Genomic DNA, 12380 nt, shown 5'->3' with positions numbered 1-12380 from the left:
GTTCCATGCCAGTTCGGATGCCAGGATTTTAAACTGTATAAGATACTGTCCCACAGTACTTGTTCCCTGGCGTAAACGGAGAATCTCAGATGAAGCAGATGTTATCCGGCCTGGCTCGTCGAAGATGCGCCTGAATGTAGCTACAAAGTCAGTATAGGAGGATAGCAGGGGATCAGACTTCTCCCATAAAGGTGATGCCCAGTCAAGGGCTGAGCCACTGAGAAGGGAGATGATATAGGCAATTTTGGTACGGTCACTGAAGAAATTGCCAGGTAGAAGCTCAAAGTGGATTTCACATTGATTGAGAAATCCCCTGCAGAACCTTGGAGATCCATCAAATTTTGCTGGCGTTGGAAGATGAAGATGTGGACTGGAAATGGGTAAGGTGGGTGGGGTTACAGCTGGTGTCACTGTAGTGGACGCACCGGACGTGCCAGGTCCACGGAGGGTCGTTTGAATCCCATCCAGCCGTGTAGAGAGATCCTGGAGACAGCGGATGATGTGGCCCTGTGCAGCCTCCTGATGTTCAAGTCGGGCTGCCAGTTCTTGCATTGGCCTGGCCGCTTGATCCTGGTCTCCGGCTGGATTCATTAGGTTAGTGCTTACTGTCACAACTGAGGGCCTGAGCTGACGGGAGGCAGCCTCAGTTGTAGGGGCTGAGATGTAACGGAACCTGGGAGGTTGTATCAGACCCCTAGACATGTAAGTAACATGTAGAATAACTGCCCGAAGGCGTGACCACGACAACCAGGATAAAAGTCAATGATGTTTATTATGACAAACTCCGTAACACAGCAGCAGTAAAAGGAAACATAAAAGTCAACAGAGGATAAATACAATTCCTGGATACTACAGGGTGGCAAGGGCCACAGGCACTGGTAGTGTGAGACAGTTCTAATAATCTTCTAGTTGGAAAGTCCTTACCAGGCCTGACTGTAGCAATGGAGAGAACCCAGGATCGTACCAGCTGATGTTCCAGGAAAGGCTGGGCTGCTGAAGGTAAAAAGGCCTGCTGTGGATACTGGCTGGAACCAGACTGTTGTTGGTACGGAGTGGATACTGGCTGGAACCAGTTAAATAATAAACGAACTTGAGAGCGATGAAATAATAATGAAGTTTGGAGTTTGAGAGCGGTGAAATAATAATACCGGTGGAGAGTGGTAAACTGCAGAAAAGGACACCGGCCCTTTAAGAGAAGCTATACACTGCTGGAAGCTGGGCTGGAAGCAGGTGATTGTTTGAGAGCGGTGAAATAATAATACCGGTGGAGAGTGGTAAACTGCAGAAAGGACACCGGCCCTTTAAGAGAAGCTGTACACTGCTGGAAGCTGGGCTGGAAGCAGGTGATTGTTGTAGCTGGAAACAGGTGAGTCCAGAATGGATCGGAGAGTCAGGCTACACCGCAGATGGAATGCTGGTGCGGGTCTCTATAGCAGAAGTCTGGAGACAGGAGCTGGAACCTGGAAGACAACCACAGGAGAGAGACAAACTGGAACTAGGTTAGACAACCAAAGCACTGACGCCTTCCTTGCTCAGGCACAGCTTACTTATACCTGCAGCAAGGAAGGGGTTGGCTAGGCAATTATGCAAATCAACAATACAGACAGCAGATTGGTGGAAATGATCAGATGACAAAATCCAAGATGGCTGCGCCCATGCAGACACTTGGAGGGAAGTTTGGTTTGTAATCCATGTGAGAATTGAAGCAGCAATGGCGGCGCCGGCCACAGGAGACAGGAGACGCCAGACTGATGAATGCACATCCAAACCACGCGGGCACAGCGGAGGCCGCGGCTGACGTAATCGCCACTCTGACACTTTGCATGCAGAAACTCAGGGACGGCGGCGGAGGCCGCGGGAGACGCCATGCCAGATGTAATATGGCGTTTACTGTGACCGCGTCTCAGAGAGACAGGAGAGGATGCAGGAATGTAAACATCAGGATAACAGATGGGATCCGGTCCTGGAGCGCTGAGCCAGCCTTAGGAGGCATCTGAAGGGTAAGTAATGGCGTCCAGATACCCGGATCGTGACAGGGGAGATGGATGGCAGAGAGGACAGGAGGGGGAGATGGATGGCAGAGAGGACAGGACGGGGAGATGGATGGCAGAGAGGACAGGACGGGGAGATGGATGGCAGAGAGGACAGGAGGGTGAGATGGATGGCAGAGAGGACAGGATGGGGAGATGGATGGCAGAGAGGACAGGACGGGGAGATGGATGGCAGAGAGGACAGGAGGGTGAGATGGATGGCAGAGAGGACAGGAGGGGGAGATGGATGGCAGAGAGGACAGGATAGGGAGATGGATAGCAGAGAGGACAGGAGGGGGAGATGGATGGCAGAGAGGACAGGAGGGGGAGATGGATGGCAGAGAGGACAGGATAGGGAGATGGATGGCAGAGAGGACAGGAGGGGGAGATGGATGGCAGAGAGGACAGGAGGGGGAGATGGATGGCAGAGAGGACAGGAGGGGGAGATGGATGGCAGAGAGGACAGGATAGGAAGATGGATGGCAGAGAGGACAGGAGGGGGAGATGGATGGCAGAGAGGACAGGAGGGGGAGATGGATGGCAGAGAGGACAGGAGGGGGAGATGGATGGCAGAGAGGACAGGATGGGGAGATGGATGGCAGAGAGGACAGGTTGGGGAGATGGATGGCAGAGAGGACAGGATGGGGTGATGGATGGCGGAGAGGACAGGACGGGTAGATGGATGGCGGAGAGCACAGGAGGGGGAGATGGATGGCAGAGAGGACAGGAGGGGGAGATGGATGGCAGAGAGGACAGGAGGGAGAGATGGATGGCAGAGAGGACAGGACGCGGAGATAGATGGCAGAGAGGACAGGAGGGGGAGATGGATGGCAGAGAGGACAGGAGGGGAGATGGATGGCAGAGAGGACAGGAGGGTGAGATGGATGGCATAGAGGACAGGAGGGGGAGATGGATGGCAGAGAGGACAGGAGGGGGAGATGGATGGCAGAGAGGACAGGAGCGGGAGATGGATGGCAGAGAGGCAGGAGATGAAGATGGATGGCAGAGAGGACAGGACGGGGAGATGGATAGCAGAGAGGACAGGAGGGGGAGATGGATGGCAGAGAGGACAGGATAGGGAGATGGATAGCAGAGAGGACAGGAGGGGGAGATGGATGGCAGAGAAGACAGGAGGGGGAGATGGATGGTAGAGAGGACAGGAGGGGGTGATGGATGGCAGAGAGGACAGGAGGGGGAGATGGATGGCAGAGAGGACAGGAGGGGGAGATGGGAGGGGGAGATGGATGGTAGAGAGGACAGGAGGGGGAGATGGATGGCAGAGAGGACAGGACGGGGAGATGGATGGCAGAGAGGACAGGACGGGGAGATGGATGGCAGAGAGGACAGGAGGGGGAGATGGATGGCAGAGAGGACAGGAGGGGGAGCTGGATGGCAGAGAGGACAGGAGGGGAGATGGATGGCAGAGAGGACAGGAGGGTGAGATGGATGGCATAGAGGACAGGAGGGGGAGATGGATGGCAGAGAGGACAGGAGGGGGAGATGGATGGCAGAGAGGACAGGAGCGGGAGATGGATGGCAGAGAGGCAGGAGATGAAGATGGATGGCAGAGAGGACAGGACGGGGAGATGGATAGCAGAGAGGACAGGACAGGGAGATGGATGGCAGAGAGGACAGGACGGGGTGATGGATGGCAGAGAGGACAGGAGGAGGGAGATGGATGGCAGAGAGGACAGGAGGAGGGAGATGGATGGCAGAGAGGACAGGAGAGGAAGATGGATGGTAGAGAGGACAAGAGGGTGAGATGGATGGCAGAGAGGACAGGACGGGGAGATGGATGGCAGAGAGGACAGGAGGGGGAGATGGATGGCAGAGAGGACAGGAGGGGGAGATGGATGGCAGAGAGGACAGGAGGGGGAGATGGATGGCAGAGAGGACAGGAGGGGGAGATGGATGGCAGAGAGGACAGGAGGGGGAGATGGATGGCAGAAATGACAGAAAGGGCATGGGGGGGGAGATGGATAGCAGAGAGGACAGAAGGGGGAGATGGATGACAGAGAGGACAGGAGAGTGAGATGTATGGCAGAGAGGACAGGAGGGGGAGATGGATGGTAGAGAGGACAGGAGGGGGAGATGGATGGCAGAGAGGACAGGACGGGGAGATGGATGGCAGAGAGGACAGGAGGGGGAGATGGATGGCAGAGAGGACAGGAGGGGGAGATGAATGGCAGAGAGGACAGGAGGGGGAGATGGATGGCAGAGAGGACAGGAGGGGGAGATGGATGGCAGAGAGGACAGGAGGGGGAGATGGGTGGCAGAAATGACAGAAAGGGCATGGGGGGGGGAGATGGATGGCAGAGGGGACAGAAGGGGGAGATGGATGACAGAGAGGACAGGAGGGTGAGATGGATGGCAGAGAGGACAGGAGGGGGAGATGTATAGCAGAGAGGACAGAAAGGGCGGGGGGGGGGGGGGGGAAGTTATATGGGAACACTGGGGTAGAGAAGAAATAAAAACAAAATGAAAACATGCTTTTATTACCTCATTTTTCACTTATTCTCAATCCCGAGATTGAGGAACAGTTAAGTACCAGGTTTTAAAAATTATTTTCGGAATTGGAATTAATATAAATAAGGCATAGCTCTATCTTTATGGCTTGATAAATAGAGTACTCTTTCCCTTAAAAATAAATAAATAAATACTGTATTGGATAAATGTCCCCTGCTGTGCATTCATCATGTTCTATAGGGGCATTACATTTTATTTGCAAACAATTATGTTTTGTGAAGGAAAATGTGCTAGCAGACCCATTGTGGTCAGTATGAATGTGATTTTCCGATGTATTAATTTTCACAATACGATGCGACTGCAATTTAAGCGGCGGGAGCCCCGCGCGCATGCGCAGGCCCTGTCCTGCGCATGCGCCCGCAGTTAATGCGATTGGCCTGCATTAACTGTGAAAGCCTCTGCCTGATTGACAGACGGAGGCGTTCGCAGGGTGGACGGTGGCGACCGAGCATTTTCGGGGTATTGCTGGGAAAACGGGATCGTGTTGGCGGTGTTTTCGGGGCGGCTGCGTGCTCCGATCGAAAAAATGGTGGCGGGTCTCCTGCCATAGCAGCCAGGCTGCGCCGGCAGGAGCAGGGGAGTAACGAGGGTGGCTCCAGTGGAGCGCAAGCTCCGGGCACCGAAAAAGTTAGAGGGCGTGCTATTACCCCCCACCCTCCTTCCCGCAAGCCATTGTACTGGCAGCCACAGGGGAGGAGAAGCAGAGGGGGTGCACACTGACTTGGTAGGGAACAGGGCAGAGGTGACAGCAGGAAACACTGACAGTCTCGCTGACTGCTTGTAGCTGTGCAGCCGAGTTACTGCTGTCCTGCTGCACCACCCTCTGCCCCACTGCTGCAGCACCTCTCTCTTTCCTGAAAGCTGCAGTACCTCTTTCTGCCTCGGCTTCTGCAGAAACTCTCTCTTCCCCGGCTGCTGTAGCACCTCTCTCTACATTGATGCTGCATTATTTTCATTGAGAGTTTGGGGGTTTCAGGTCTGGAGGCAGGCCCGGATTGACAATTGTCTTTACTGGGGAATACCCCGGTGGGCCGATTGGGGTGCTAGGTTGCCTGTCATAAGTGGCACCGCCCCCCTCCACGTCACGTATACCATAAAAATTGTTATGTTTATGATTTACTATGTTTAAATAAATATTTTATATATATATATAGTAGGAGGACAGTGCAGAGTTTTGCTGACCAGTGACCACCAGTATTATACGTTCTCTGCATGAAAAACGCTCCATATCTGTGCTGCATTGTAGTATATAGTAGGAGGACAGTGCAGAATTTTGCTGACCAGTGACCACCAGAATTATATCAGTACGGTACAGTAGTCCACTGCTCTACCTACCTCTGTGTCGTCAAGTATACTATCCATCCATACCTGTGGTGCATTTAAGTTTTTGTGCGCAGTATATATATAGTAGTAGGACAGTGCATAATTTTGCTGACCACCAGTATATAATATATAGCAGTACTATACAGTAGGCCACTGCTCTACCTACCTCTGTGTCGTCAAGTATACTATCCATCCATACCTGTGGTGCATTTAAGTTTTTGTGCGCAGTATATATATAGTAGTAGGACAGTGCATAATTTTGCTGACCACCAGTATATAATATATAGCAGTACGGTACAGTAGGCCACTGCTCTGCCTACCTCTGTGTCGTCAAGTATACTATCCATCCATACCTGTGGTGCATTTAAGTTTTTGTGCGCAGTATATATAGTAGTAGTACAGTGCATAATTTTGCTGACCACCAGTATATAATATATAGCAGTACGGTACAGTAGGCCACTGCTCTACCTACCTCTGTGTCGTCAAGTATACTATCCCATCTATACCTGTGGTGCATTTAAGTTTTTGTGCGCAGTATATATATAGTAGTAGGACAGTGCATAATTTTGCTGACCACCAGTATATAATATATAGCAGTACGGTACAGTAGGCCACTGCTCTACCTACCTCTGTGTCGTCAAGTATACTATCCATCCATGCCTGTGGTGCATTTAAGTTGTGCGCAGTATATATAGTAGTAGGCCATTGCTATAAATATATTACTGGCATATAATTCCACACATTAAAAAATGGAGAACAAAAATGTGGAGGGTAAAATAGGGAAAGATCAAGATCCACTTCCACCTCATGCTGAAGCTGCTGCCACTAGTCATGGCTGAGACGATGAAATGCCATTAACGTCGTCTGCCAAGGCCGATGCCCAATGTCATAGTAGAGAGCATGTAAAATCCAAAAAACAAAAGTTCAGTAAAATGACCCAAAAATCAAAATTAAAAGCATCTGATGAGAAGTGTAAACTTGCCAATATGCCATTTACAACACGGAGTGACAAGGAACGGCTGAGGCCCTGGCCTATGTTCATGGCTAGTGGTTCAGATTCACATGAGAATGGAAGCACTCATCCTCTCGCTAGAAAACTGCAGTGCCACTCCTAGATGGGCCAGGTGTTTGTGTCGGCCACTTGTGTCGCTTAGCTTAGTCACACAGCTCCCTCATTGCGCCTCTTTTTTTCTTTGCATCATGTGCTGTTTGGGGACTATTTTTTGAAGTGCCATCCTGTCTGACACTGCAGTGCCACTCCTAGATGGGCCAGGTGTTTGTGTCGGCCACTTGTGTCGCTTAGCTTAGTCACACAGCTACCTCATTGCACCTCTTTTTTTCTTTGCATCATATGCTGTTTGGGGACTATTTTTTGAAGTGCCATCCTGTCTGACACTGCAGTGCCACTCCTAGATGGGCCAGGTGTTTGTGTCGGCCACTTGTGTCGCTTAGCTAAGCCATCCAGCGACCTTGGTGCACCTCTTTTTTTCTTTGCATCATGTGCTGTTTGGGGACTATTTTTTTGAAGTGCCATCCTGTCTGACACTGCAGTGCCACTCCTAGATGGGCCAGGTGTTTGTGTCGGCCACTTGTGTCGCTTAGCTTAGCCATCCAGCGACCTTGGTGCACCTCTTTTTTTCTTTGCATCATGTGCTGTTTGGGGACTATTTTTTGAAGTGCCATCCTGTCTGACACTGCAGTGCCACTCCTAGATGGGCCAGGTGTTTGTGTCGGCCACTTGGGTTGCTTAGCTTAGTCACACAGCTACCTCATTGCGCCTCTTTTTTTCTTTGCATCATATGCTGTTTGGGGACTATTTTTGAAGTGCCATCCTGTCTGACACTGCAGTGCCACTCCTAGATGGGCCAGGTGTTTGTGTCGACCACTTGTGTCGCTTAGCTTAGCCATCCAGCGACCTTGGTGCACCTCTTTTTTTCTTTGCATCATGTGCTGTTTGGGGACTATTTTTTGAAGTGCCATCCTGTCTGACACTGCAGTGCCACTCCTAGATGGGCCAGGTGTTTGTGTCGGCCACTTGGGTCGCTTAGCTTAGTCACACAGCGACCTTGGTGCACCTCTTTTTTTCTTTGCATCATGTGCTGTTTGGGGACTATTTTTTAAATCTGCCCTCCTGTCTGACACTGCAGTGCCACACCTAGATGGGCCAGGTGTTTGTGTCGGCCACTTGGGTCGCTTAGCTTAGTCACACAGCTACCTCATTGCATCTCTTTTTTTCTTTGCATCATGTGCTGTTTGGGGACTATTTTTTAAATCTGCCCTCCTGTCTGACACTGCAGTGCCACTCCTAGATTGGCCAGGTGTTTGTGTCGGCCACTTGGGTCGCTTAGCTTAGCCATCCAGCGACCTTGGTGCACCTCTTTTTTCTTTGCATCATGTGCTGTTTGGGGACTATTTTTTTGAAGTGCCATCCTGTCTGACACTGCAGTGCCACTCCTAGATGGGCCAGGTGTTTGTGCCGGCCACTTGGGTCGCTTAGCTTAGTCATCCAGCGACCTCGGTGCAAATTTTAGGACTAAAAATAATATTGTGAGGTGTGAGGTGTTCAGAATAGACTGGAAATGAGTGGAAATTATGGTTATTGAGGTTAATAATACTATGGGATCAAAATGACCCCCAAATTCTATGATTTAAGCTGTTTTTGAGGGGTTTTTGTAAAAAAACACCCGAATCCAAAACACACCCGAATCCGACAAGAAATTTTCAGGGAGGTTTTGCCAAAACGCGTCCGAATCCAAAACACGGCCGCGGAACCAATCCAAAACCAAAACACAAAACCCGAAAAATGTCCGGTGCACATCACTTATATATATATATATATACACACACACACACACACACACACACACACACACACACACACACACACACACACACACACACACACACACACACACACACACTGCATTTGGAAAGTATTCACAGCGCTTCACTTTTTCTGCATTTTGTTATGTTATGTTATTTATTCCAAAATGGAATAAATATTTTTTTCCCTCAAAATTCTGCACACAATACCCCATAATGCAGTGCCGTAACTAGACATTTTAGCGCTGTGTGCAAGAAATGGCATCGGCGCCCCCCCTCAACGGATACCGGTGGCAGTGCGCGCCGCAGTCGCGCGCAAAAAATATAGGGGCGTGGCTTCATGGGAAAGGGGTGTGGCCACAAAATAATACCAATTCATATAATGGTGCACAGTAGTCTCCATTATTCAAATTACGCCGCACAGTAGCACCACTACACCAGGCAGAGCCCCTTTTACACCTTACGGCAGACAGCGTCCTCTATTTACACATTACGGCAGACAGCGTCCTTCTTTTTTACATATTACGGCAGACAGCGTCCCCGTTTTTTACACATTACGGCAGACAGCGTCCCCATTTTTACACATTACGGCAGACAGTCCCCCTTTTTACACATTACGGCAGACAGAGCCCCCTTTATACACATTGCGGCAGACAGCGTCCCCTTTTTACACATTACGGCAGACAGCGTCCTCTTTTTACACATTACGGCAGACAGCGTCCCCATTTTTACACATTACGGCAGACAGCGTCCTCTTTTTACACATTACGGCAGACAGCGTCCCCATTTTTACACATTACGGCAGACAGCGCCCCCCTTTTTTACACATTACGGCAGACAGCGTCCCCATTTTTACACATTACGGCAGACAGAGCCCCCTATTTATGGCTCTGCCCTCACCTCCTCTTTGTCAGGCAGATATCACTAACCCTATCAGATATCACTAACCCTATCACTGACCCTATCAGATATCGCTAACCCTATCAGATATCACTAACCCTATCACTGACCCTATCAGATATCACTAACTCTATCACACACTAACCCTATCAGATAACCCTAATGGCATCCTCCTCCAGGCTGTCCCCTGGTACCTTCAGAGGCTGCGGCTCCGGGTGGCGGGAGACAGTCGGCAGTGCGGGTGAATGCCGTGCTCTGTGTCCGTGCAGAGCGGGCGGCTCCGGGCGGCGGGAGACAGGCGGCAGTGCGGGTGAATGCCGCGCTCTGTGTCCGTGCAGAGCGGGCGGCTCCGGGCTACGGGAGACAGGCGGCAGTGCGGGTGAATGCCGCGCTCTGTGTCCGTGCAGAGCGGGCGGCTCCGGGCTGCGGGAGACAGGCGGCAGTGCGGGTGAATGCCGCGCTCTGTGTCCGTGCAGAGCGGGCGGCTCCGGGCTGCGGGACACAGGCGGCAGTGCGGGTGAATGCCGCGCTCTGTGTCCGTGCAGAGCAGGCGGCTCCAGGCGGCGGGAGACAGGCAGCAGTGCGGGTAAATGCCGTGCTCTGCGTACATGCAGAGCGGGCGGCTCCGGGCGGTGGAAGACAGGCGGCAGTGTGGGGGAATGCCGCGCTCAGAGTCCCTGCAGAGGCGGAGGCTCTGACGCGCGGCGGGAGACAGGCGGCATCGCTGGACTCTATAGTGAGAACAGTGGCTGCGGCCGTGTATGGGTGGGGGTGTGCTGCCGATGGTGCGCCTTCAGCGCATGTGCGCTGTGGGCAAGGCACCATCGGCACACACCTAGTTACGGCCCTGCCATAATGACAATGTGAAAAATGTTTTTTTTGAGATTTTTGCAAATTTCTTTAAAAAAAAAACAAAAACTGAGAAATCACATGTACATAAGTATGAGGCGCTGTGAATACTTTCCGGATGCACTGTATATATATATATATATATGTATCCATACATAGTTATGGCACTCCCAATCACAGTGTCATCCACCTGGGTGCCCTCCTCCAAAAACTACAGACCAATGTGGGGTACCTTCAACTATTGTCCATAGAAAAGGAAACCAGCCGACACTCCAAGGTTTTTGTTCAAGCAAAAGATTTGTATTAAAGTGACAGTGCAAACAAATTAATACAGCATAGTGCAAGCCACCGACGTTTCAACGCCCATCAGGCGTTTTTTTCAAGGTGCTATGCTATAAAGTGCAACGTTGCACTTTATAGCATAGCACCTTGAAAAAAACGCCTGATGGGCGTTGAAACGTCGGTGGCTTGCACTATGCTGTATTAATTTGTTTGCACTGTCACTTTAATACAAATCTTTTGCTTGAACAAAAACCTTGGAGTGCCGCCTGGTTTCCTTTTCTATGGACAATAGTTGAAGGTACCCCACATTGGTCTATATATATATGTATATATATATAATCGTGTTGGATAAGTTTTAAATGTATGTTCTTAAGCTAATTCAGTCATTAAAAAAAACCTGACAATTTCTGAGCAGTTTTTGGAAATAATACTAGCCACTTAGGTGGTTAACACTCTTTTTAAAAACAATGAGCCCCGACTTGCACTAGAGAAACATTAATGGTCATGTATGTTTCCTTTGCCTCTCTTTTCAGGAATACCACTTCCACATAATGCTGCAATGTGACAGGGTTAAAAACAAAAAAAAAACATAAAACTCAGTCACAAGTGCACATTCTTTCTGGAACTCTGCCTCTACCCACGTGCTTATGCAAAACAATACTTTACAATGTTGTAGCTGCAGCACAGGGTTCTTGCATAGTATTATGTAGTAAAAAGGTCAGAAACACAATAGTGCAAGTAAATCATGTTTATGAACAGTATCATCTGAACCGGATGCAATCAAAATGCCGGCGGTTGGGATCCCGGCGTTCAGGAGACCGACGCCAGAATCCCGACAGCCGGCATTTTGCCGACAGTTGGCATCCCGACACCCGCGCCTAATTCCTACTCAGTTGGTGGGTCCACGCCACTAACCGAGTGGGAATAGAAATTGCGGTGAGCGAAGCTTTCCACCGGGCCCGCAGTGTGTGACGAGCGCAGGGAGCCCCCAAGGGGACTCGTTGCCAGTTTTCCAGCAGACGGGATTTTGCTGTCTGTATATTGATAGCCGGAATTCCTTCTGCCGGTATATCATACCGAACCCACCTGATCATACTGTAGCTTTTAAACATTTAAATACCTGAATATTCCTATTGATTATATGAAAATAATATTCACATGATGCTAAAATGACTTTACGTGTAAACTCCTGTATTTTTATATCTACCTACTCAGCGACTTCTGACATCACGTCAGTGTTAAACAGTGTATAAAAGTGAAAACATTTGTGTATTATAAGGAATAGTGCAACATCGTGCTGTAAATTCGTACCACCAAATCAAATACCCCATGATACAGGATGACATAGGAAAACTGAAAATTAAATTCATGTTTAGAATGAAGTAACAACAAACTGAAAATTCATATTTGTGCCATATTAAAAAATATATGCAAACATCTGCTGATATCTTTAAACTTACATTGGTGCATTTTTCAATTTCCGTCATGGTGCGTCTGCTTCCTTGGCGGAGAATTCTGGTGCCAGTGATCGGCAGTGCTGTCCAGCTTACAACATGTGCCTAGTTTTCAAAAATAAACACATTTGCTGGATAAGAGCAAAGTGCAATTCCACTTATCTGTATTGTACAGTCAGTGCTTGTAGTAGGT

General features: G+C 49.8%; 1 protein-coding gene across 2 annotated transcripts in view; it reads right to left on the bottom strand.

Annotated features, from left to right (window-relative positions):
- The window catches only part of LOC134980532 (galectin-related protein A-like), a 40884-nt gene extending 28504 nt beyond the window's left edge, over nt 1-12380 (bottom strand). Inside the window, exon 1 of one of the 2 annotated variants that reach the window (XM_063947386.1) lies at nt 12194-12380. In XM_063947386.1, the coding sequence (XP_063803456.1) occupies nt 12194-12203 (10 nt within the window). In that variant the 5' untranslated portion in view covers nt 12204-12380. The remainder of the gene's footprint in view (nt 1-12193) is intronic. The other variant, XM_063947385.1, reaches the window with a different exon arrangement.

This window comes from Pseudophryne corroboree, chromosome 12 (assembly GCF_028390025.1).
Source record: "Pseudophryne corroboree isolate aPseCor3 chromosome 12, aPseCor3.hap2, whole genome shotgun sequence".
NCBI lineage: Eukaryota > Metazoa > Chordata > Amphibia > Anura > Myobatrachidae > Pseudophryne > Pseudophryne corroboree.
This window is presented reverse-complemented; position numbering and strand designations above follow the sequence as displayed.